Below are 27,090 nucleotides of genomic sequence, written 5' to 3'. Positions count from 1 at the left end.
CTAAATGCATTTTTTGCTATGCTAATCGCCGGTATTCAGAATATCATAGCTAGTCGACAGTCTCCTTAATTATACCGATATAGCAGGGAGGTTAAAGAAATATATGATAGAATTAATCAATGCTTTAAACTATGTGTTTATAATATCTCTTGGTTAAATTATATCTGTTATCCCTTCATCATGCCTGTACCAATGATTTTCATCTATTATATATATATTGTAGTTTGTACATACTGTACAGAAGTATTTTCTCTACACTGTAAATACAGTTATGAGAATAAAGTTCATTGTCATATTGATAATATTTTGAATATTATTTCTAGATATAATAATCTAAGGCTTGTGAGGGCGATACTGACCGAAGATTGATAAATAATGTGACAAAAAGGTGCATAATCATTGCGTATGCATGTACATGTATATGTATAAAAATATATTCTGGGTTCTCAGATTGAGAGACCAACCTTTTTATTTCATTGTAAGATTAATTTGTGAGTGTGCTGGTGGTGTTTGTGGTGGGGGTGTAACACGCTTGTATACATGAAAACAAGTGACATCCCCCTTTTATGTTCCCGGCCGTAAAGATTTCTCCCATAGTGAGCCCCATTTCATGGAAGTGCGGGACTGATCTCGCAGTGACGTGGAAGTTTTGACATCAATACTTTGTAATTAATTCACAAAAATATTTTGCTATGTTCCATGCACTTTGAATGTGTTATGCAAACAACTTTTCGTTTTGAAAGAATTTTTCTCGTTGTTTTGACTGCAATGATGAAGGGAAATTGAAATTTTGAGGTGAAAATGGGGAAACTAACCTACATATTTTAAGAAACTTAACATAATAATAAAAATCATTTTAATTATATTTTTAAAAAAATATTGATAATTTCATCTATTGCAACAACCCCAAAAAGTTTATAAAACCAGGAATATAGCTGATATAAAGTATTCCAGTTCTACCTTCCTTCCCGTTCCTCAAAAACACATTTCTGAGGAAAGTACCTTTTACTATTTTTAGCACTTTTCAGTCGGCTGACGTCATTTTTTGTGTATTAGAATAACCTCCCTTGCTTAGCCAGCAAAACTTGTCAAGACATGTTCAAAACATAGCTAAACGAACGGAGTTAACTTTTAAAGGTAAGATTTAAAGTGTACAGTAGTGATTGATTTTGGATCTGCTATCAATAATAAGGTAGGAATGAACTTTGTTATGAAGTTGTCAAGTTTGTTTTCATTGCATATCACTTGTATTAATTTTAATTGGAAACAAAGTTAATTGTCTTAAGATGAATAGCAACACCGAACAAAAATATTGCTGATGTTGCCAAATTGTCGGTGTTTATTTATAAAGTATATCTCCATAAAAAATAATAATATTGAAAAGCAATCATGAAAATATCAATTTTTAATTTTCGAAAACCCTAATTTAAAAATTATGAGCTGTAAGTATTTATATTTGTAAATATTTCATCATGTATTGTTTAATTGTTGTTCGCTATTTCCAAACACAACTGATTTCAAGTTATATCCTTGCATTATTTTTGAAAATTTTAGTCTTGGTGCACATTTTGGAACCCCTGGTTTAAATGTTTTTATCTGCAGAACAGGCCGCCCGTGATGGACAAAAATAGAAATCGGCCATGTTGTTTCGTTCCATCAACGTTTTCTTCAATTCACTTCAGAAATTTTAGGCCCAATTTACTAATGTAAATCAAAGAGATAAACTTAGTAATTATTACATTTTAAGGTTTAATAATCGATTAAAAGTTTTGTAAGTTTTTAAGTTCGACAAACAGGGGGCGATTTTTTTTTAATGTTCACAATGTTAGTGATGATACTAATGTGAATAATCACGATCTTTTTTTCTTCCAACTATTTTTACATTGAAAGAGTATCAAACAACGATCATAGAAAACCATGCCTTTGATAAGGCACATGAAAAAATAAAATAAAATAATTAAAAAGAATACAAGCTTTCACGCATTTCATGTAAATTTATATAAAGTACATGTAAATTGCGTATTAGAATTTTTAAAAATAAATTTTAATTTTCATAAGAAAAAATATCACATTACTGAGATCCGTCATTGCAGAGGTCATTCTTCCCTTACCCCTCATGTTGTTGACCCCTGGGTCACGCCGACCAGAATTTCGCCTTTCTAGCATTTCATGGCGTCTTTTTTTTTTTTTTTAAATTTCATTTGCTTCTTACTTCTAATGGGTGATGAATTCATTGGTTTTGGTGTTTCTTTTCGTTCTTGGCTTCCGAAAACATATTAGATTTATACTGTACCTGAAATATTAATATGAATTTCACCGATGATACTCGCATAAGGTGAATACAAGTTCACTAAAATATATTTGTATATTTTTGTCTGTAAATAATTTTTTTTAAAACATGCAATGCAGCAAACAATTAAAACATGACAAATAAAACTCAGTTTAGATACTATCATGTAATTAATTTAGATACTTCATTTACTGATTTGAATTTACAATAAATATGTGTTTTTTGTTTTATTATCACCATATTTTTATGTCACATTTTTGTTGTAAAAACTTACGATTTTCTTGCTAAGAAAATTAAAAGATATATTTGCAGAGAATAGAACCGTCACTCCACAATTCAATTATTATTAGGAAATAAAACAAAAAGTTTATATGTGCTAGCGTACAACCAATAACATGTGAACTGATGCTTGGTAAACCATATGGAAAACAATTAAAAATTGTTAAATTAGCATATATACTGCAAAAACCAAAATTCCTTATAAAAATTGTTTTATTCTTGTCATTCAAAAATAATGCAACATTTAAAAAAAAATCATAACAAAATGCTTGATGTGTCGGCTATGTCAATATCATGGAAAGAGGGGGGAAAAGACGGACAAACTTAAATACACACTATGAAAAACTTTTTTTTGAAAAATCTAGTGATCCAGACAGTTGTGAAATTGAAAAATGTACAATGAGAAATCATCAGATTGTTTTGACCAATCGATTTGTGATGCATAATTAGGGTCAAATTATGCAATAAATTATGCCGACTTAAGGATTGACCAATAGGAAAATTGTTTATGTCTGAGATACGGATGTAAACCCCGCCATCACACATAATATAAGAAGAAAATTTGCATATATAGTACATATAAATTAAAATCTCGTCACAAGTGTGTCTGGTGATTGTGTTACTGGGACCGGCATTTAGTCTGGTTCTTTATGGCAATTTAGTTAGTGTGGTTGGGCGAATAAAAACACATCCGATTTATTAAAAAGAATTTTTTTGGCATGCTTTCAGTGAATTCATCAGGACATTTTTCAAAAAGTTTAGTTTGGAATTTACATCTTAAATTTGATTTGTATTAACGAAATGAATAAAAGTATATTGAAGTTTAAATTTTGCAAGTGTATATGACTAATTCAGGAACATGAATAGTTTCCATTGAGGGAAACAAGTCTTATCTAATTTGGTACATATATGCGTGTTCCAAAATTATGAGTCTAATATTTATCAAATGCACAATATATACCTCTTTAAAATAAGATACGCGTTTAAGATTTATCTCGCTTTGGGGGCACTGTATTTACAATAAATATTGATGGTGAAAGTTACATACCTTTAGTAAGGTGTAACATGTCATTTCTACAAGTAAATGGATTATCTTTTGCAGATGCAGGAGGTAAATGTAAATGTAAATTTAGACAGTGAAGTAGTGAGAGCCAGTGCAGAGGCTCAGGCGTCAGGGCGCCTCACCCCCCTCATCAAGGTGGAGCTATGGTCCAAGATACAAGCCAGGAGACTGTCGGAGGGGAAGGAGGAAATGGCGGTCCAGTTCTCGCCACCACAGACAACGCCAGTAAGATGTCTCCCGACAATCAAACACTCCCCTACCCAATTTGACCTGTACTGAAAGAGATTCACTCACAATATCTTGTAAAACACTCCCCTATCCAATCTGACTTGTAATGAAAGAGATTCCCTCATAATATCTTGTAAATTACTCCACTACCCTATCTGACTTGTAATAAAAGAGATTCCGTCACAATATCTTGTAAAAATAAGCCTCTCCATGCATGTACATTTTACTATACCCTGTAATTAAAGATTAAAGCGAATCTCCATCAATATTATATCCATGAACTACCATTGAAAAAGAATATCTTTCAAAGAACTTTATATTTTAAGATACTTATTGATGCCCCCCCCCCACCACCATCCCGATCTACTTGTACATGAACTTTTTTGGATGCCCTTGTCTAATATTTACCTTTGTAAAATGAACTCATGTGTATGCTCGTAATGTCAAGTAAGACATTGCCTATATTGCAGGTGTTTCTCCTCCTAAGTATATCCCCTCCCCTCAAATTTGTTTACATTGATATACTAATACGTGTATCTTTGTTTTCTCTAATTTAGATGACAGAGGAAGAAGAAGAAAAGTGTAAAAAGCGAAAAGAGTGCAATAAGGAAGCCGCGCAAAGATGCCGGGAGAGAAAGAAGGAAAAACAGAAAAACGATGAAAAGGTAAGAGAAAGGCAAACGGTAGGGCAACTATCAAAATCCTAACACAAGTGGTGCAAATATCAAAACAATTATTTGTATCCTTCCCTTTTTTGTAGCTTTTAATCAAATTTAAGTATTTGACTTGATGAAAGGCGATGATTTACCACTATTTGCAGGAGCTGACCAGTCTTCTCCTACGGAACGAGGAGCTTAAAGACACCATTAAAAACCTGGAGGAAGAAATGGTATTCTATCAAGGTATGCTTAGCATACAAACCTCTAACCAAATCGAGACTGGACCGGCATCACCCGAGCAGCAGGTGCCCGGGCTATGGACGGTGGAGGAGGACTTTTTAGAGCAGTACTTGTGATGCATGCACTCTACAGTTGTCGTCCCTACCAGGTCACTAGTCGCTGAAGAATGACTGTTGTTAAAGATGTGAATACGAGATGTATTCTTTTTTATAACATTTTTTGATGCTATATTGTTCATTTTTTTTCAAATGAAAATTTTTTAATACTCCTATCATTTAATCAAACACGTATTTCTTATATTTGGTTTTAAAAATTTCTGTGATTTTCTTTTTCTCATTGAAACAGTTTTTGTAGTCAACTTTTCTTGAGAACTCAGATAAATTTATATCTTTTCATTTTTCATCCATATTCTAGACTTAGTTCTCAGGGAAAATAAACAGACAAGTCTCCATTACTTATCATTCCACTCATAAATTCTCACTTACCTTCCGCTGTCTGAATCAAAATGGCATGTGATGTTGTATATAGCGTTGATTTCCTTTGTTGTTCTTGTTTGGTTGTAAGCGCTGCTGTACATAAAATGCATTGAACAGTCAGAATTATATTATATGCATTACATTGTTAAGTCAGTCGAGGTTTGTTTTACTTTCCAATCTTTTATGTTTTATTGTTTGACAAAATATTTTGTTCGTTTAATATCAAATGTCTATGATAGATTAGAATACGCATATTAGTTAGTTTTTGTTTATAGTGACTTGTATCACAACTGGGCATTGTAGGGCTGATTTGACTTTTGTATATTTTTCATGCTTCCAGCTTAAAAAGCGGTGTTTGATGATTGTATTGACTTCAAAGCTTACAAGTGTGTGAATGTTCAATGATGATTAGTCACTGTATATGGCGGTGAACGGATTTGATTTTTTTCAGTAATGACGCTGTCTCTGGTCACATTACCGTTCATTTCTCCATTAGTTCATCAGCAGTTATCGTCACCACCATGCATAGTCTATCATTTGGTGCAACACAAAATATCTGTGCCATCTTTATAGCAAAATAAGCATTGGTTTGAATGTTGTATGTAAAAGTTATGTTTTCAGGGAAATTCAACATCGATTGGTTAATATAGCTGACGAAAAACCAATGTCGAGAATTTTTTTCTACTTTTTTTATTTTTGAGAAAGGTATTTACATCTGAGAATGCTGATGATTAAGGAAGTTTTAAATCAAAATGCTGTTTATAATCATGTGTTCAAAGCTCAAGCACACAGCTGCCAAATTAACAGTTTGTCAAAAGAGCTGACAGTATTGTACAATTATTATATATTTTTATACTTGTTATATGTGAAATAAAATGTCTACGTAAAATTATATTTTGCGTTCATTTTTTCTGTCTGAAAGGTAAATTGCTTTTATCAAGATATGAAATTAATCATCTCATTATAATAAATAATAAAAAAAAAACCAGAGATAGTTTAATGCGAAGTTATCGTTCCTGGCTACAGATTGATCACTCATTGGTTGAAATGAAGATGCATACAATCTATCCTACGATTTCTTGCTAAATGTAAAGGGTCTCTATATTAATCACCTCATGTACTCTTATTTTCAAATTAACAAACACAGTATAACAAAGGAATACAAATTGGGGAAAAAAGATGCACGCACAAGGAAACTGGGATTCCCTCACTCATGTGACTTGAGTAACAAAAAAACCAGAAATCTTTTTCCTCTCGTTTTTCTCAAATATTCCTCTAGAACTGACAATTTTAGTTCGTCTTGTACATATGTACTAGGATTAAATTAAAGGATAAACGGTTTTAGTGAGTTGTGTTGGGAATACGCGTATTAAAACCTTATAAAAGGTCAACCATCTCTAGACACAGCTAGTGGATTGTATCATTATTATAAAGTGACCCCAACTGTTTTTATAGGAAGTGAAATCAGAGGACGGGAAATGAAACTAACGTGTACTTCATCTTGTGAAACTGACACGAGATTCACGTGAACCGTCGCATGCTTTGTGAAACATCAATTACCTCAACCTTGTAAGTTTCCTATTTTTTTACCCAGGTTTTATAAACATAGCACGAGTGTATGATACTCAATGAATTTTTAATTAAGGATAGAATCCTTCATGTATATGTATTGCAGAAAGCAAACAATCTACGATGAATTTGCAAACATTTTTTTAAAAGAAATGAAAAGAAACCATCTCATTTTTAGGATTTATTTACATGAATAGTTTTATGGAGGAAGCATTTCTAAATATACCGTGATAAAACTATCCTTAACTACAGAACACAGTGTCATGTCTTAGTATATCATTAAAACGAGAAACGCAACTTTTTAATCTTTGTGGTATGTCCAGGGTCAAAATCATTTCAAAATGAAAATTCCAGAAAATATATTTGATAGTAATTACTGTGAGAAAGGATTGTCTTTATAAAAATAGATTTACAAAATAACGAAATTGAAATTGTAGTGAAAATCAAATAAGATGTTATAAAGTTGTCGATTAGAATTGTTACCTTTTTAATTTGGTGGAAGTAATGACCAAGTTGTAACAAAAACATTGATAAAATCTTTTCAAATGTGTTCCAATCCTGTACACTTTTATATGATGCTTTATAATTTTGGTTTTTTGGACACTTACATGTCCAAGTTCAGGTTCATTTATTCGCCATAGTATAGCTCATCATAGGGATACAAATGTAATAAATATACACATATAATACAACAATGGGTTCAAAATGTGATAAATAATTTTATAATCAATTTTGATAGGTTGTTAGACAATAAGAATATAGAATAATGTCGAAGACTACAAGTTTTGTTAATTTTGATAGAGTATTTCACAATTGATGTAATTATTACGTCTGCAGGAATTTTTCAGACTTTATTTTTTCAGAAGAGGCAAATTCAAATGGTTCTTTATCGCTTAATAAATATCCTTAGATTAAAATTGAAATATTTTAATTTAATTTAATCATATGAGCTATTCATAAAACTTAATGTCCTTATAATAAACAATAAAATTAGCAAAGAAATTAACTTTAGCTTTATACAAATGTAATTTGTTTTCTTCCACACTATTTCACTTTCTTGTTGTATAAAACTCTAAAAATTATCAAAGCGTCATCGTCATCGTCATGAGTTTGACATAAGCATTGACAATTTTTCAATTGAGCCATTATTCAACAGAATTTTGCATCTACCTTTTGATTGAAGGTGTTCAGAATTCTATAGCTATTTGTGTTTTCCTTTTTGGTACAGTAACAGCACCAGCTATCATCATGTTTTAAAATTTCCTTATGCAGATTTCCCTTTCTTTGGTGACAATTGTTCATGTTAAAAGTCAATGCTGACTCCTAAAATTCTGTTTTACAACAACAAACTGTAAACTAAGGCCTCAATAAGTCGATCATTCATATCCAAAGACTGATAACCACTAGGTCATGTTTGTAAGTATTTCATATTTTTATTTTTTTCCTAAAATCTTCGACCAAATAAATTCCATATAACGAATGTAACCGTTTTGCTAAGTGGTGTTCCTTGACCCTGCACAATGCCTTAAGTATCTATTAAATGTTAAATTACCTTATAACATAAAATGTACATGCATTAGCCATTCTCTTTATCTCAGGTAACAACCGTCGGTACTACAAGTAAATGTGATCTCAATACTGGTGTTTTGTGACACAGCAGGCACTAGCACGATAAAGAACCCTCAATATTACCACCATCAAAATTCTAAACTTGAGTGAATGCATGTAGTGACGTTTCTATATATATTGAAGGACTTCGACCGGATGTAAAACAGCACACATTCAATCAATCAAATATTTAGCAATAATTCAAAATATAAATTATCTGTCAAAGGAATTATTTTACATGTTGAAAGTAATGATTACTGCTAACCTTGAAGAAACCTATCTGCTCCATTGTTTGTAAGCTTTTGAAAGTTGTCAGTAGGTTGTTGTTATTTAAATGTTTACCTTTTATACTTTGTATTGGTTGCACCTTAATAATGTTGTGTCCCAGTTTCCCAGTTGCAGAGTCATGTTGCCAGGCAAAGTATCTATGGAGACAGCTATCTACAGAGACATTATCAATAGAGCCATGTTTTCAGGTAGGTTATCCATGTTTTAAGGTCATAAGACACAGGCGGTTTGATTTACACTGGGAACTGAGTAAACATGAGATCTACCAAAGGGAAATATTTGAGCGATTCGAGATATTTATGAGAAGCAGATCTGCATGGATTATTGCATACTTGCGAACAGTTATATTCAAGTGGTAAAGAGGTTCTTGTGCATGTTATAATTAGTTGCAAGTATTTTTGTTGTTCATCCCTGGGAATTTAATTAGGGTTATCAAAGAATTTGTTTGTTTGTTGTTTTATTTTGTTTTGTTTGTTTGTTGTTCTGGATTGTCTTGTCTGGTTTTTTGTTTTTTGTTTTTTTGTTTTTTTTTTGGGGGGGGGGTTGCTATGGGGGTTTAAGGACAGTATATGTTGTGATCTACTATATAAACTGTAATTACAATGTAAAGACACGTCCCATGTGTATATAAATCAAGTTTTGTTTTCAAATTTTAACCTGATAGAGTATTTTGCAATATTTGCATATTTATTGCTCTCTTGCGTTAAACATGTATTTCTTTCAACCAACGGTGTCGTTAATAACTCCATAAACGCAATTGTTTAAATCAGAATTTAAAATGGAAAAACGTAAAAAAAAAATGATCAAAACATATAATGTTATATTTGACACAAAAGCTCTTACTGCACTCTAATATTATTCGTTATTACGTCAATAACATTAAGACGATTTTAATTTTAATTTTAAAATACCTTTAACCTCAGTTAAAATATAAGGTAAAAATATCAACATATTTTTAAAATTCCACCACTATCTGTATTGTATATGTATTTGAATTATACTGGCAAAATCAACAGCTAATAACTTTTTATGGACTGAATTGAAATGAATAACTTAAAAACCTTATAAATCCATATTCAGATACATGCATACACACATATAAACATTTAAATTTTTTATTTTTATGTTCATTAAATATATTTCCAACGCTAAATTAGATCATTATTTAACATACCGGTATTTCCATTCCAAACAAAGACTTATGTACAAGTGCTATACAATGAAATGTAGTATATCACATGTTCTATTGATCGCCGACAAAAAACCCCAAACCATTCAAAATAAAAAGAGAAGAAAGCTTAATTTCTAAATTACATGTTTATATATATTCAACTCCATTTTTCTTAAATTTGTGTTATGACTGCATTTATTTTTAAAAAGTGTGTGGCTAGAATCTCAATTGCATATAATTTTAAAGGCCGTGTCTTTTAGACTTTTACAATTCCCCCTCTATCGAACCTCGTCAATGTGTACATGATTATTATAACGACAGTCTTTTGTAAATAACTATGAACAAACCAATTAAAAATGACAGTGCTGATAAATTTAAAGTGTGTATATTACATGTTTAGTTATAAATAGTCAATAAAATACTATTTTAAGTTACGGTCACGGGCTTCTTTTTTGTTTTAACTCCATCCACAAACATACCACCACACTTCCTGACTTGAAATCCTTCCCGTGAGGTTATCAAACCAGCCACGAGAATTTGAAATGACTAACAAAGAAAATTTCTAGTTGGTCGGCAGATGACATAATATCATATGTACATGTATAAGAACAAAGACATACGTGTACACAGGGATATAAAGTATAATAAATATAGTTACTTTTTAGGATTGTTTAGAATATATAGACAAACGTGATGAATACAGCAACAATTAGTACACAACACTATTTGTATGACCTTTTATGATTACTGGCCTCTCTGGTGATTGGATGATCATTAGCTGACGTAGTCCGCATAATTAAAAGCCATGTTTGACTGCAAACCCATGTGCTCTATCTTCGATTATAAGTGCATCGTTCCTTTGTTGACTCGTAAGGCAGTTTGCCAATATATAAACCACCTGAATTACTTTCGGTTTCGAGCTGTATACTACCCGTACATGTTTTAATTCTCAGAAAGGTGTACAGATAAGTTTAACTTACAGAAAAAATGTACGTGAATTTGGAAATGTCTAGAAAAAGTCAGCATTATATTTAAATTTTGGTACCAACCGGATGTTACGTTAAATTTTGAAGGACGAATACAATTGGTGGTTGTTCGCGCCGTTTCTTAGTTAGCCCGAGAACATGGCGGATGGATACTTGTTGGACGCTAAGGATGAAGTCTTACAGAGGGCTTCAATAGAAGCTAATGAATCTGGATCTATTTTGCCTTTTCTGAAAGTAGAGATTCAGTGCAAGATTAAACAAAAATTGTTAGAGAAAGGGGAAGACGAAATCATATTAATGATGTCATCACCACCGAGAAAGAGAAGAACTGAGGTATTGTATTTTTATTAACATATTCGTGTAGTTCTTAATTGTTTTCTCTTTATAAAAACATTGGTTCTATGAAACTTTTTATCACAGTTAACGCCAGAGGAACTGGAGAAGAAAAAAATAAGACAAGACCAAAACAAAAGAGCAGCAAAAAAATTCAGATTTAAAGAGAAGGCGAAAAAAACTTGTCTTGATCGGGTAAGATACAAATGCATTAATTAGAAGTAAGATGTTTTAGTTTTTATGGCAAACATAACGAATATAACATTTGAATATGTTTCTTTTTCTTAAATACAAGTACATGCGTAATTGGACATAAGTATACCGCGAGACTATATGTGGGTAATATTTCATTACAACTGTTTAAGATTTTGGTTCGCTAAACTTACTTAACATAAATATTTTTTAATTAACTTCGTTTTATTATGTTATATATGAATTTGAATGTATATTTTTATTGTTTATTTATTTATTTTGTGCTAGTATGCCAAAATTATTATTTTATATTACAACAGATTAATTTACATATTTAAAATGAAAATAATATTCACACGAATTCTCATTAATCGTTTTGATAGAAAGCAATATATGAATTTTTTCTATCAGGTTAAAATTTGAAAACAAAACTAGATTTTTCTATGAAAATAGATAGAATTTTTTTTACAAGCTTATCATGTTGCTTGGTATCAATTAAATTCCTATTTTTCAGTATTATTTGACAACCCGTCCTTATATTAAATATTTATCTATTATTACAGTGCATTTCATTATCCTACTCAATTGTTCTTGTTATCAATAATAAAATATAGTTTTTTTTATGTACATATATGATAATCATCATAAAGACATCGTTTACTGTTATCATTATTAAAATAAAATTATAATTTTTTAGCACTAAAAACATTTATTATTTTCTATTTATTCATTCAGGAAATCAAAGAACAAAGGGAAAGGAATGAAAAATTGAGATCTCAGGTTCAGCACCTAGAACTGGAGATAGCCAACATATGGAAAATATTATCAAACATTAAAAACGAAACATAGTTAAAAAGCTTTCAACTTTTTACAAGGATGTGTTCGAGATGTCGCAATGGATATATATTTCATCGTGGAAAATACTTTACTGTGATTATTATGTATCCGAATAATTCTCAGAGAGAGAGAGAGAGAGAGAGAGAGAGAGAGAGAGAGAGAGAGAGAGAGAGAGAGAGAGAGATTGCAATAACAACTTGTGTGTTAAATCCAGCAAACGTGACTTCCTTTCCTCTATTAGAGTGTCATGTGGCATAATACATCGTACCCGGTATTTTCAGGACTACATTCAGGTTCGTGGATGGTCTGTATTGCACATGTAGTTGTACATAGTTCAGTACCATATATGACTCTGTTTACACTGTTCTGGTTGTCTGATTTAATGCTAAAAATGTTGTTTTTATGTCTCCGAAGATCTAGTCATTTGTTCATATGCATGTAGATCTTAACATATATTTTATACAAAAATAAATTTTGGAAGATATTGTTTGAGTTTCTTCACTTTTTGTCGTTTTATTATGAAAAAAAACTGTTTCATTTTTTAGGCTAAAAAAGGATTAATTCTGACGCTATTTCTGTTATTTTTTTATTCTTCTTTATAATTCTTTAATTTTTGCTCATTGATTTTATTATGAAACATTTTTGTCTTTGAAATATCTTAAATTTTGTAATTAACTTCTTAATTTACAAAAAATTAAGGTTAAAAAATAATATGTTTTTAAAAAGTTTTTCTTTTTGTTTCATTTGTATAAATTTCTTCTTCTTCTTCTTCTTCTTCTTCTTCTTCTTCTTCTTCTTCATTTAAATTTTTTTTTTGTATTTTCAAAAATATATGGAATTTAATAAATGAAAGTTAAACAATTTTCAATGCTGAAATAAACACAATTCTAAAAATAATCTTAATGTGGATAAATGCATGTAATAATAAGGGAAATCCCTAAACATTCGGTCTAAATATAGAACATAGTAAATAATAAAGACAGTCTTCTCATGATATATTTGTTCAGAAATGAAATAATATTTGAATTATATCGATAACGTAATCTGATTTCTTTAAAAGAAAAAAGGCCTTAATTTATGACATAGTAAATAATTAAGACATGATATATTTGTTTGATTATGAAATAATAATTATTTATATAGATAATGTAATCTGGTTTTATTTTTAATTCTAATACAGTTATTGCCGAGATCAAAGAGATGCCGCGGAAATTATTCTCAAATATACCACAAACGTCATCAGTAAATTATCAGATTAGAAATACATATTTGTCTCGCACTGATCATGAAAATACAACTTCAAACCGAAAAAAAAATTTAAAACCATGTCAATTCCACGTGTTAGTTCCAGTCAAAACGATGTGTATTGCCTCAAATGTTTATTTTTAAGAGATCAACACGGCTGTTCCTAGGACCTCCCTAGCACATTTTCACTGCGTGTTTTTACATAAAATATATAACGTATAGTTGTGATAATCGTATCAAATTACCCTTAAAATATTAGGAATATGATTCAAAGATATTCTATAAATAAAAGAAGAGTAATAAAAATCCAAAGAAAATTTCTGTCGTCTGCATGTGATTCCTTTGTATCGTCGATACACATGTAAACATTACTAACAAAACCGTTGGGGTTACACGGAACAGCTGTCAAAATGACCTAGATCGTCTCTCTATAAGAGAAACGATCTGTAGAAAAATTGGGCTTATAGTAGAATAGAAATAAAGTTCTTGTTATCGTGAATGTTGAAGGATAACCTCTTCGGTGTCGAAATGCCTCGGCTTTCGTATTTCAAAACAACATTTCTCGACCTCGGAGGTTATTCTGCAACATTCACGATAACTCGTGCTTTATTTCTTAAATAAAAAGACCTTAATTTATGATTAATTTCGTCATTGTTTGAGTGGATGTTTCGTTTATTACTATTCATCCTAATAAACATCATTTAAAATGTGTGAAGTCATTGACTTCATGTCCTTTTTTGTATATATATATATATATATATATATATATATATATATATATATATATATATATATATATATATATATATATATATATATATGTTCTATTTTTAATATTAAGTATTATATTTGACAGGTGGGCCTAAATATTGACTTTCTGCAACTTGAAAATAGAAAGAGTACTTACTACAGATTCAAAACACGCCAATTTGCTTAATTGCAACGTGCAAATATAAAAAGCGTTATTAAATGAGTTAATAAATTAACCTTTTAACATAAAACATGTAAATTATACATACTAGCAGTGTAACACGAAGGGTGTGTTACGAATAAATTATATGATTTTTTGGAGCAAAATCAATGAAAATTATTTATGTGTACATGAATATTGTAACGGACACTTTCACATTTATTATCTGATATTGTAATGTAAATATTAACATTTTCTAGTAACTTCGTCTGTGATAACACTACCAATCGATTTTGTAACGTATTGTCCAAAACATTTCACAAAATCGTTTTAAATGTTGATCGTTCAGTTGCTGAAAATTACATCAGTAATAAAGAACCATTCTTTGATATTGTGAGGTGATCAAAAACGATCAAATACGGTTGGGCGTAATCAGATCTCTCATAAAGCCTTTGGAATTGATGAAATAGAAGTATTTGTATTCAAAACAAAATATCATCATTGATCAACATTGTGGTCAAGTTTAATTAAGATTTGATTGATTTTTAATTTTAAAAAAAAAAATGATAAAAAGAGATAAAATTTTGTAAATAAAATGATGTTAAATGAAAGATGATTATAAATTTTAACTGCCATTTTTATCAATTAATGGGGTTTTTTCCTTTATGTACCAGTGGTAATATGACAGATTGAAATTTGTGATCAAATGTTAACAGTTATAATACTGCCAGTATTTTTCTGTTTCTTTTTAATACATGTATATAATTAAATCTCTCTCTCTCTCTCTCTCTCTCTCTCTCTCTCTCAAAATTGAGAAGACAACATTGGGTATTTTTAATCTTTCGATATTTTATTTATCTGCAAAATATGATACAAATGCATTGATGTGTTGACTTTAAAATCATACAGCGACAAAAAGGACTTTGTACTTCAATGCTCACGTGCCTGATTTATATTCTTTATATCCTTGTAAGGCGGAAACTGATGAAGATGGTAGACTATAACTCATGGGCTGCCATCTTGTGACTCTGTATCCCCAAACGCCTGCATATAGAATATTTAAGAAAATACAATCAATGTTGTATACTGGTAAAAAGAATATGTACAGTACGTGATGATTTAATAGGTACAAATATAAAGTATTATGAAAGAGTTGAATTTGTTTTATTTATGAAAGTTTCAATCCCTATAAAAATCACTTTTCTAAATCAAAGTAAATGTATTTTTATAACGTTGTAAGAAAACTAGGTGGCTGGAAATGGCATCGTTGTCAGATTAAGTCTTGCAACTTTCCAAATATTTGCAGATTAACTTTAGGTTTTGTATCTCAGTTTCAGTCGGATTAATTTAGAACACATTTTATTTAAAAAAAAAAACAACCCAATTTAATATTTTTAATTTTCTAGAAAAATAACAATGAAGGTATACTGTGTTTCATATGCATAAATGAATTTAATTAAGATTTTAATAATATGCTAACTCATATCCTTTTTTTCATGTAGAACCCATACGAAATCTTAATACATGTAAAATGTGGAATCTAAAAAAATATTAAGTGAAAAAGGTTTTTACTCATCATATAATCTGTGTATAATTTGTTTATAAATAGATACGTTTTGAAGAATTAAAGCTATATTGAAATTTTAAGATATGTTTGATTTATCTAGCAGCGTCATGATCATGTCTATGGGGGTCATCCTAATGACCGAAAAGTGACCTTCGGTGGAGTAAATACCCGTTCAGGCAGCTGGGGATCCGACAGAAATAAAGATACAATGCAGTAAATATTTATATAACATGCTGTTCCTTACTGTAGTTCAAAAATGTTTTGTAAAATTAAATAACGTTCGACGAATATTTTTTCAATGTTTGTGAAGTTCGATAAACCGATAATTCGGGTCTAATTTACACAATCTTGATTAAATTTTAATGTTATTTCGTAAACTCAATTACCACCGAGCAGTCATTTGAAAAGATGGCTATTTGCAGGATTTTTAAAAAAAAATCTTTTAATTTGTTTGGCTCTTCAAGTTTAAAAAGTATCGTTGACATTTTTTTCAATCTGCCAATTTGCATACATGTTTATCATTCACTGCTAAATATATTTTGTCGTTGCTGTATAGTTTTATATATCTCGAGATCGTTGCTAGCATAATTAGCCATAAGAAAATGAAACATTGCTTTTTAAAAACAATCCTTCAGTAATATATTAGCAGATTGTAGATACTTCAAAGTATATTGTTTGTGACTGCTGGTAATAAATGCTCATAAAGATAACCATCTAGGTAAAATTTGAAATATCAATAACGAATTCTAAAAGACGGGGTTGGTGTACATGTATCAACCGAGTGGTGTGATGTAACACAATCAGATTCAGAGTTCCGCTGAGCGGAAGTGTAAAGAGGCAGATAGTGGCAAGGCCTGTCTGACAGACCCTGTTGACCTGCTGAAGATTGAATATTTTTGATATAAGAATATTGAACATATGTCAGTTATGATATATTCATGATTATCATTTGGAATATACTTTACACACAGTCCTAGACTGGGTGGTTTGCTCTGATATAACTTGAACTTACGGCACCCTTAGAAAAAATGTCCTGTTAAAATCCAGTTGCTGATATCGTTATAGAGTTTATGAAATTAAAACTAAACAAAATTATCATTGCACAAAATAGTTTTTGCACTGACTTCTATTGATTGGAATTATCGCTTTAAAATCAACTTGTTTAGATTACCGTATAATGTATGTTGCAAAGATATGATAACCCCAGAGAGGGCAGAGCATTTGTTTCTGTTAAATCTCAGATTGCTCACATGAGCATCCTTGAACTTACGTCTTTTAACCAGTCAGACCAGTGACCTTTATATCAGGTTAAAGGCTTGGTCACTGCTAGATAATGGTAAATTATATATTTTGACCTGGAATAAATGCGCACTTTTCAACTTAAACTTATATAATTGTAAATTATAGTTATGCCCAAAAATTAACAGTAAATACGTTATATTAACATACTTTAAACAGTCGATAATCATTTTATGTCTTAAACTAGTCAAACTAATAAACATATACTTTTTCGTGTGTCAATCTAAAACCCCAAATACGTAGGAATCGTCTTAGAAGCAGCAAATATAGGACCGAGACCTAAACCAGTTGTTTTCATACAATGATGATAATTCAACGTGTTCTCAGATCTGACAAAACCAATATCACTTTTTTACCAATGTTACTGACATCTCCTATATAGGTGAACATTTTGAGTTGGGTAAATTTTCAAAAACATAAATATGACTTTATGTTAAACGGATGAAAAAGAAAAGAGGTCTGTGATATTGTGTTTGTCTCGAACATTATTCATCAAGTTTATATTATATAAAAAATGTCCTCGGTAAATACCAAACAACTAGGGTTCGAAGTGAAACCAAGCCCTATCAAACATAAAACGAAACGTTTTGTTTGGTGATATATCAAAGATACACAAGTGGTCGTCTTAACCATGAAAGAGGATAAATGATAAATAAGTCCTCAATCTAACGCTGATCTTTGCGGGTTGCATGTATGAACCTAATTTACCCCTGTGTACATATGTACTTACTAAGTCTATCACACTGACCAAGTGGACTTGAATCCAGATCTTATAAACGTTCATTAAATTCTATAAAACAAATCTGAATAAAGGTAAATAAAATAGTAATGTAAATCTGTTGAAAAAAGTTACATAATAACATAAAACTTGTGACATTCATTACAGGTGAACTCGTCACAATAAATTTGTTATTTGTAGCATCAAATAAATACCTGCGTTTAAATTTACATACAACTTGTTAATATGTAACACACTGCCATATCCTATCAGCTGTCAAAAGAATCGGGTCCCTTGAATTCCTTATCAATTGAACATATGTTTTCTTTCTCAGGATAAACCAGATAATTCTCTCAGATTGCAATTTATAAGACACACACTTAAAAACAAACACTTGGAATTTTTTTAAAAAGAACGACAAAACCAAATCTTTTATAAAGAAGAGGGAAAAGAGTGAATTGAAACATGCGTTTGGTTTTTAAATATTTTCTTCCGCCGCTATTGTTAACTATAGACGACTTTTTAATCATTGAATTTGAAGATTTAATGGAACAAAGAGATACTTAACGATGGGGCGTGATTATTCACACGAAAACAAAACTCTGCAGCACATATACAGAAGATCGCTATGTCAAATCAAAAGATTCAAGATAATATGATGTACTTTATTACGATAAAGTTTATAAAAACTATATCGTCCCTTTTACGAATTGTAAGTCTACTTCAATTAAACGGCAAAGTCAGATTCAACATTTGCATCGTTATAGTAAAATGTAGTCTTCCTTTGTCAACTCTACATGATTTGCACATTTTCAAGTGGTCGATACGATGGTTCGTGTGCAATGATCTTCCTGTGTACCTGGGAAGCTGCACCGATTCACATCTGTCTTTATTGCAAAGACACAATTACTCAAACATCAGTATGTGGGACAGGTTAGCAATGTATTATATAACCCATTGTTATAAATTTTACAGTACATTTAACCCTAAACAGTGCGCTTTCTATTTATAAAGGTATTGATTGCCATCGTATTACCTGAAATAAGTTCTTTCATTGAATCGTCTGGAACATTTATACATCTGCATTATACGACACAATGATATAATTTTTACATGAACTACGGATGTATATAAATTATCTATCACAAGATCATATATCACTCGTAGACAGAATTCGAGATGATTTAAGGACGTTGGATCCTGCGATCAAAAGTCTTTAAGTTTTTTTCTAGAGATTTTTTTAACATCTACACACTTAGCTAAACCAAAATTCAAAACAAAATTTTGCAGTCTATATGCTCGTTTCGGTGCTACGTTGTATTTTATGACTCAAAGTGCAAATTCCACATAAATCGCTTTTCCCTCTATAATTTTTTTTTATCAAAATGAACCATGGTATCAAATACAAATTAACATTGTTAACAATTAATAAAATTAAAATTATGCAATTTTTCACATCATTAATATTTTGACCTTTATGCACTGAAAAAATACTATTCTTTTTCATAAATAATTCAACATGCAATGAAATTATTTAAAAGTCTCAAACTTTTTCTCAAATTATGACAGACTTGTCAAAAGAAACTTACAATTTCAGATAATAAAACCAAAAGTATGGGTCTATATTGTTAATTTTGAGAGATTTCATGAAATACGCTAATTTTAGGGTAAAATTTGATCTCATTTTTTCTTGACTTTTATGAAATATTAGTTAGATATCCCAATATATGTCGATAGAAATATTGAAATATTGTTAGAATATGTTTTTTTGAAACAACACGAAGATATCCCAATGCATAAACTATCTGGAAATTTGGTCTGCACTGAAAATAAGAAAACTAAAATTACGGTACTCTAAAACAACTGAGTTATGAAAAATGTTCATTATCTTAAAAACTTTCCGCCACAAAATATAGTCCCTTACTAAACTCTGTAAATATGTAATTTTTCCTTAACTATTTCATTCAATATAGTTCATTTGGCATTGTAAACAAAGAATTTACAAGTAGAGTTCATTTATGACACAAAATTTCCAGACTAGAGGTGACCCAAAATGGCTACCCAAATCAGAGGAACAAACCTTTTTAAATGAATTTTTTAAACAGAAAAACAAAGGATAAGCACTGGAATAAAAAATTGCATTACCGCCAATTCAATTTATGGACCCTCTCCATGGCCCATGGTACTACAGTTGGCTGTGTATTCTATTTAGCGCGTTTGGCGGAATGCAGCTTCCACCAAATCAAGTTCATCGCTTAATGAATAATAATATCATAATTAAGCATTACTGCTTCAGAGTTTTTTCACTTTGAATTTAATTTATTTCTTTGATGTGTTGATTGCCCAATCCTATCCATGCAATAGAAATAAACAACGGAAACAGATTTTTATGTCATCCTCTAAATTGTTTGGGATTGTCTGCTATGAATTATATACTTATTATCAAGTGTCTGATTTTCGTGTCCACTCTTGGTTCTTTCAACTTATCATTTGAATTACACGATGGGTGGAGAAAGACATCGTCATAAAACAAATTATATTAACAGGTGCCCCGCTTTTTAATCATTTCTATCGTATATTTTTTATGAAATGGTACACTATATATGAAGAATTTATTATCAAATTCAAAGAACTATGATTAAAAAATGATGGGACCTTAACATAATTTTAGATCAAAGTTTTATTTTTTCTGTAAATAGTTTAGATGTGCAATTTGAATGATTGTCCCAATTTTGAATGTTAGAAGTCAAGTTATAAAACAGATGCAAAGGTAAGAATTTATTGTTATGTAAACAAAGCTCGAGTCTTATATTTGTTTACAAATAAAATTACCATTTCTTTGTCAAAATGACTCCTGGCACACAAAGGATAAACTGACTCACTGTGTTCATAAATAATATTATCCACAATATATAGAAGCAGCATTTGATTTTAAACTTATACCAATAAAACACTTCTGTAAATAATAACAAGACTCGATTTTTGTTTACAAAAAAACTAATTTCAAACTCGTTAATTGCTTGTAGCTCAATATTTGATTTTCAAAGTTTGACGAGGCATTTAAAACACCCATATATTCATCAATCTAAACATTAAAACAAATCGAAGAAATGAAATTTAAAATTGATCCTAAATCGAGTCTAAGTCCCTTTAATGTATATAAAGCAAATTAAATGTAAGATATCATTTTTCAAGATTTCTAAATACATGCTTCACTGTAAAATTACAAGTGCATCATACTTTTGCAGAACATATCTACTGGAATAAAAATAGATTTAGACACAAATATTTAAACTATTACATTCATATGTTTATCTTATTATATTTTTATATTTTATTTGTTTGTATATCAAATTCTGAAATTAAAATTTTCAAATTAAATTTCAAACTGAATGATACAATTGTTTTCTTCTCTTTTTTTGGAAACTGATGACATTTATTTCAAAAGTTTTTAAATTATAAAAGTATACTATTAAACAAAAAAAAATGAAAGTTTATAACAATGTTAATGTCTAGCGTCCATCGGTTTTGCAAAGGTAGAGAACTGGTCGAAACAGTGACAATCTTCATATATTCTACGTAGTATAGACCCATATATGTATTGCTTAAGACAACTAAAGCTGCCTCTTCTAAATCATTAAAAGATTTAGATATACTAAGAAGAAAATGTGTATTTATGCGTTTTATGCAGTAAGTTGTTATATAATTCGACTGTAATATCGGTATTCAGTGAGTTACAGTGGTGGTTGTGCATATTTACAACGTATGTTTTCATTGCAAAGAGCTTCAAAGGTTTATAAGTTTTTAAGAAACACATAAATAATAACCCTGCCGACGATAAAAAAAACTATACAATTAAATTAACCAACGAAATATTGCAACTTATTCAAAGCAAATATTTTTTTTACAATGAACGTAGCCTTTTGGTTACTCGTTTCGGAAGATAATTCACTTTATCCACTTTGTAGGCAAACTTATTAAAGACAATATAATTGGGTAACCATATTTTTTCACATTACAAATTTTGTTTACAATAATAATATTGTGATTGTTGTTCTAAAGATGCATTGCTACAACCCTTAGCAATTGGCATGCGTTTCCTTGATACTGAAATATTCTCATATTTGTCTGTTTTAAACTGTAGCATTCTGATCTGTTCTGCTTTGATCTGTTATTATTTAGGTGTCAATCGTTCATTTGATTTTAAAAGTATTGGAAAAGTTGATAGTACTCTTGATACAGCCCTTACCTTTGATAAGCACACAATTGAAAAAAAAAAACAAGATATAATAACAAACTAAACATGACAAACAAACCCAACTGTTGTGTCAATAACCAAATATAAATACAAGAGCAGGAAAAGATAATTTCTGAAATCACGAGGTATTCCCTTTCACGATAACAACATTGTAACTTTTTTTTAAAATATCGATATAAAAATGTAATTCATACCTCCTTATTAAATTTCGTTGTAATTCGGCATCGATTTTTTATTTCGTGCTTTTTGTATTGTCATTTTTAGCTGAACATCTAATTATAGAAAAATCATTTTTTAAAGTATTGAAACCTATATAGTGATCAGTTCACATGATACATATTTTCTAGCTGATTGAAATTTAAAAGAAACCACAATAGAAATTTGAAGGAAAAAAACCCCAGATAAAACAGCTCGATTGTGACTCGAGAAATGGATTTGAGTAATATATAGGAGTGATTAATTAGAGGCAACAGGTGTCTGTGTAACGGTGTTAAAGACCACGCCCTATCTACTCAGATTAGCTGTGACACTCAGCTTCTAGTCAGACGCTACCAGTAGTTATTGGGCAGTGAGTAAGTCAAAGTGGGGAAAATCCGATCATCGATGATACACAATAAACCGCCAACAACATTGTACAACAATCAAATACTTTAATCATTAGTCACATGTACGGGAGTTTGACAAAGACAGGTAGATGCAGAGGCTGGATTTTGTCGGGTATTTCCGCGCCAGAAGTTCCCGCCCGACAGACGATTAATCGCAGACGTCATTGCACACTCGTAGCAGTATTGATTGATTTCTGTCTCGTTCTCAATCACAAATTAATAAATTTAGCGCCCGATTCTGTTTACAAGCTTATATCTGCGTTGCAGTTGCACGCATGTGTTTGCTTCACAATTATTCAATACACACTATTAAGATAGACAAGCGACCCTTCATTTGTTTAACCTATAGTCGAAGAGATATATGACACGAGTTACGCCCCTTGGAACTACGTTAGAGTTATAAATAAATCATAAACAGTAACGTGCTAAAACCTGACTACATTACACATGTTTAAATGACACAAAATATCGGATAATTACGAAGTGCGGTCATTAATATTCACCTGGTGAGTTAAGTAAAGATAAGAAAATAAACCTTCTTCAGTTCTACTCAAATAACGGTATTTCGCAAAAGTAAAGTTTAAGAAAAAAACATTTTTCGAAAAAAACAAGCCGTTTTCTTTGTTTCCAAAAAGATTTAACAAGTTAACTTATTAAGTGATTTTGAGTTTGTTTTCGCCATCTTTTTTATGCCACAGCATCATAGGTCGGGGGGAGGTGACTAGCAGTGGGATGACACACAATATTATTTTTAGATCCTTCTCTCCTTGTATCTGACCGTCACAGCATTTTTGCATCTGGAGAAAATATTTACGTCATCTTCGACGAGACTTCGCGGGAACTAGATATCATTAGTTTTCAAATTCAACAGCTACACGGTCCTGTATACTTCAAAACCTTTGACGGTCGCAATAATAGGCATGCATGATGGACCTTGACTTCTCGGACTGCACAAGTCTTCACGAGGGCGAGTTGGACGCAGATTTGATCTCCGCCACCCTCGAGGCGATTAAGACTGGGAAACTCACACCCCTGCTCAAAACAGAACTCAAATGCAGAATTCAGAAGAAATGTTTTGAGGAGGGGAAAGATTTAACACTGGACGATGAAACACAGTTGGTTCAAAGAAAAGCTCCGGTAAGTTTATGATTATTCAAATACATGTACTGAATAGTTCATGCTAATCTATTTTTGCATTTCCTCATTGCACATTTTTTTAAAAGTCACTTGTTAAAATCAAATTTTGAAAAATTAGGAATGAACATTTTGTGTAGATTTCTGTATAGATATTTGTGTGTTTATATTTGATTATCATTTGCCTATATTTTGGGGGGTAAATTTTCTTCTTTTTTTCTCTTTCCAATCGCGCGAGTACACATCCATTTGCATGTGCTGGATAAATTGCGCAGTTGTTAAATTTTACAAACTCACTTAAAATAGTTGGTTATCATTAAGTCCTAGTCCCGTGTAAAATCATAAATACAAATAATAGATACCTTTGTCGTTGTTTTAATTTATTGTGATTATACAACTAAATCAAAATCATGTTATAATTATTTAAATAGTTTTTGAATAGTTACAAAGCAATGTTTATTTAAAAGAATATTTTTTTTCGGAAAACTGTTAGAGCATCTATTCTAAAAAAAAAAATAATTTGATAAACAAAACATTACACATAATATTTAGTATATTAAATAAATTATACACAATGGCTTCAATTTAAAATTTGCCATAAAAAATCTTCATCAATATAGGCTGATTAACTTATAAGATTTGTTGCAAAACGGCTGTTTTAGAGACATTTCTGATTTAAAATCAAATCCAAATAATTGTCGAAAATTTATGAAAGATAATATATTTCATTTCGTATTTTATTTGGTTATTTATTCTATTTTTTTTTTATAAATAAAATGAATAAATAAATAAATATTATATCATTTCATACAAAACTATTATGCACATAAAGAGTTAGTTAATCGCAATTTAAATAAAAACGAAAATATATTAGTTTGTTTGTTTTATTTATATACCACCCGCAAGATATCAGTTTATTCAAAATTTTTAAATTATTCAAATTTTTAAAATGTTGTAGCTGCTGCCATTTGAGGTGGAAAGACAAGAACGAAGACGTGAACAAAACCGGAGGGCCGCCAAAAACTTTCGACAGCGGAAACGACAGGCATCGGGAGAAATACACAAGGTTCCCACAGTTTTGATTTATAAAATTTCTTTATCACCCGCTTGTTGTTAAATTAAAAAAAAAAAGAAATAGTTACAAGTGCAGTAGATGTAAGTTTCCGGGTGAGAAGAAAGCCCATTAGCTGTAGGCTTTTTATATAACCATCTATTTTTAAAATACTTCAGATAAGATTAATACCACAAATGATATGCATAAATACTCTACAGCAATAGTCAAAGCAAATATAATAAAGTTTACTTACATTGATAAACTGAGCAATTATTTCCCCATAAACGACAAAATAATTAATCCAAACAATGAACGCGAGGAGAGAAAAAAAAGAGGAGAAAAATAATTTTCCCCTAGACCGCACTCCTAATGAGAGTGTCACTTCTGTGAGGAAGACGACCCACTGCCGAAAACACTGAGAATGGAGGGATCTAAAAACCTGATGACTAACAAACAGGACGACGCACTGATTCACCCACAGCAACTTAAACAGACAACATCGGGAGTGTCCAAACCACAGAACTCTCACCCCGGCTCAATTGACCGAGATATTAGATTGATACATTGTCCTATTTATCTCAACTGTTAATCCTAGATAGACATTCGATACAATTAAATGTAAATTTTTATTATTGTTAAGAGAGATTTTTTAAAAATTGAAAAAAAAATCCATCAATCGATGTTCAATTAAATGTCACTGGTTTTTTTCTTCCTGTTAGTTTTTATTGGTCACCTAAAATATTAATTTGTGGGATATCGGATGTTGATACATATCCCGTATATTGTATCACGATAGTAAACCACAAACAACAATAAACACATTATGCTTTAAACATTAAAATACAGATCAAGTTGGCGGCCTCTAATGTAGTCTTTAAATATAAGAACATTCACTGCATGTTAAAACCAATATTTTTTGTTGAAAAAAAAATACTCAAAATTGAACAAAATTTAAATTGATTGAAGATTCTCGTGGATTTGGAGGAAAAGAATCGTCAGCTAAAAGAAGAAATTAAGAGACTGTTGACAGAGACCGACATGTTCCGAACGGCGCTGTCCAGTCACCTATGTGTGTCACCGACCGAGCCCGACCCCACGGCCGAGCCTCTCCCTCGGGCCCAGGATACCGCCTCACACTGACCACAGTGACTGCATGTTAACTTGTTACATGTATTTCTTTCATTTCATTTCATTATATCCTCTTTCAAATGCAACATCAAAATACACATACAAAAATATTTTGATATATAAATGGAAAAACCAAACAAAACAAGAAAAAAAATCAACAAAAAAATAATAAAAAAAACAAAACCCAAAGTATGGTGACTACATTCTATTAACACAATGATGTCGGAAATTTTACTTCTTTTTAACGTCCTTATTTTCTTAGCTTTAAACTTTGTTTGAATGCACTCCATGCTCTTATATAACATAAATTCCTCTATTCAACCCCATGTATGTATGTAAATTCGACAAGTAGTCGATACCATTAAAACTATTTGAACTTAACAACCAATATCTTACCTCTGATGTTTTCTATTCTCTGTACAAGACAAAAATCTTTCATTGAACCCCATCATCATTGTTGTTTTTGTCCTAAAAGACAAAATTTGTCTCTAATCAAATGGCCATTGACGATAATTTGATCTCAGTTTTATATTTTGTACATTGTCATAATAAATTCAGAATTGTCTTTTGTATAAAATTAGTAGTATAGATAAAATTGTTGCCCTTATTGTTGTGCAAAAAATGTTCTTGTAAATAAAGTTGACTGCACTATCAGAGATCCATGTACATACAACTTAGATTTATAAAGCTACAACCATGGTGATTAGATATTGTAATGGGTAAAAAGTAAATAAACTTTTATATTGCTTTACCATTATTCACAACTTTATCCATATTGTTTTGGTTGGTGAATACAAATCTGGGCGACATGTTTTGTTTTTGCTCAGGGGTAATCCTCATTATTTCGATGGACTATGTGTTCTGAGGAGTACCGATTTTGTGTTATTTGTTTGTCCAGAAAGAAGGCATATCCATTACATTTGACGACAGGGTTCATATTTTGTTATCTTCCC

At 30.7% G+C, this 27,090-nt stretch overlaps 2 protein-coding genes, 2 long non-coding RNA genes and 1 other non-coding gene across 11 annotated transcripts in view; 4 read left to right on the top strand and 1 right to left on the bottom strand.

Moving 5' to 3' along the window:
* The first annotated feature begins 1,001 nt into the window (after positions 1-1,001).
* On the top strand, positions 1,002-6,127 carry LOC105337011 (CCAAT/enhancer-binding protein homolog 2). 4 transcript variants are annotated; one of them, XM_011441566.4, is made up of 4 exons: positions 1,002-1,137; positions 3,672-3,857; positions 4,418-4,525; positions 4,681-6,127. In XM_011441566.4, the coding sequence occupies exons 2-4, from the start codon at positions 3,672-3,674 to the stop codon at positions 4,873-4,875; spliced, it is 489 nt and encodes a 162-aa protein (XP_011439868.1). In that variant the 5' UTR covers positions 1,002-1,137; the 3' UTR covers positions 4,876-6,127. The 4 variants fall into 4 exon arrangements, with proteins under 4 accessions (XP_011439868.1, XP_011439869.1, XP_011439870.1 ...); XM_011441567.4 differs by having other exon boundaries at positions 1,101-1,192; XM_011441568.4 differs by lacking the exon at positions 1,002-1,137 and adding an exon at positions 2,530-3,325.
* Positions 6,128-6,361: 234 nt separating this feature from the next.
* Positions 6,362-16,221, top strand: LOC105337014 (uncharacterized). The gene is made up of 3 exons (XR_010714614.1): positions 6,362-6,804; positions 8,809-8,888; positions 16,042-16,221. It is a non-coding gene; the product is annotated as an uncharacterized lncRNA (long non-coding RNA).
* LOC105337012 (uncharacterized) lies at positions 10,522-12,704 on the top strand. Its single transcript, XR_010714943.1, has 3 exons — positions 10,522-11,190; positions 11,278-11,385; positions 12,118-12,704. It is a non-coding gene; the product is annotated as an uncharacterized protein (transcript).
* LOC109619842 (uncharacterized) overlaps positions 15,206-27,090 on the bottom strand; it is a 28,596-nt gene continuing 16,711 nt past the window's right edge. The window contains exons 3-4 of one of the 2 annotated variants that reach the window (XR_010714612.1): positions 25,263-26,605; positions 15,206-15,418 (exon numbers count right to left, since the gene is read on the bottom strand). This is a non-coding gene — a long non-coding RNA (uncharacterized lncRNA). The remainder of the gene's footprint in view (positions 15,419-25,262; positions 26,606-27,090) is intronic. The other variant, XR_010714613.1, reaches the window with a different exon arrangement.
* LOC105337007 (cyclic AMP-dependent transcription factor ATF-3) lies at positions 22,590-26,321 on the top strand. 3 transcript variants are annotated; one of them, XM_011441545.4, is made up of 4 exons: positions 22,590-23,327; positions 23,520-23,958; positions 24,914-25,021; positions 25,976-26,321. In XM_011441545.4, exons 2-4 carry the CDS (start codon positions 23,746-23,748, stop codon positions 26,147-26,149), a joined length of 495 nt encoding a protein of 164 aa, XP_011439847.2. In that variant the 5' UTR covers positions 22,590-23,327; positions 23,520-23,745; the 3' UTR covers positions 26,150-26,321. The 3 variants fall into 3 exon arrangements, with proteins under 3 accessions (XP_011439847.2, XP_011439848.2, XP_065943527.1); XM_011441546.4 differs by having other exon boundaries at positions 22,601-23,327; positions 23,577-23,958; XM_066087455.1 differs by lacking the exon at positions 22,590-23,327 and having other exon boundaries at positions 23,345-23,958.

The sequence above is a fragment of the Magallana gigas genome, chromosome 6, assembly GCF_963853765.1.
Source record: "Magallana gigas chromosome 6, xbMagGiga1.1, whole genome shotgun sequence".
In the NCBI taxonomy this organism is placed as follows: domain Eukaryota; kingdom Metazoa; phylum Mollusca; class Bivalvia; order Ostreida; family Ostreidae; genus Magallana; species Magallana gigas.
Note: the sequence above shows the minus strand (reverse complement) of the source record. Positions and strands in the feature narration are given on the sequence as shown.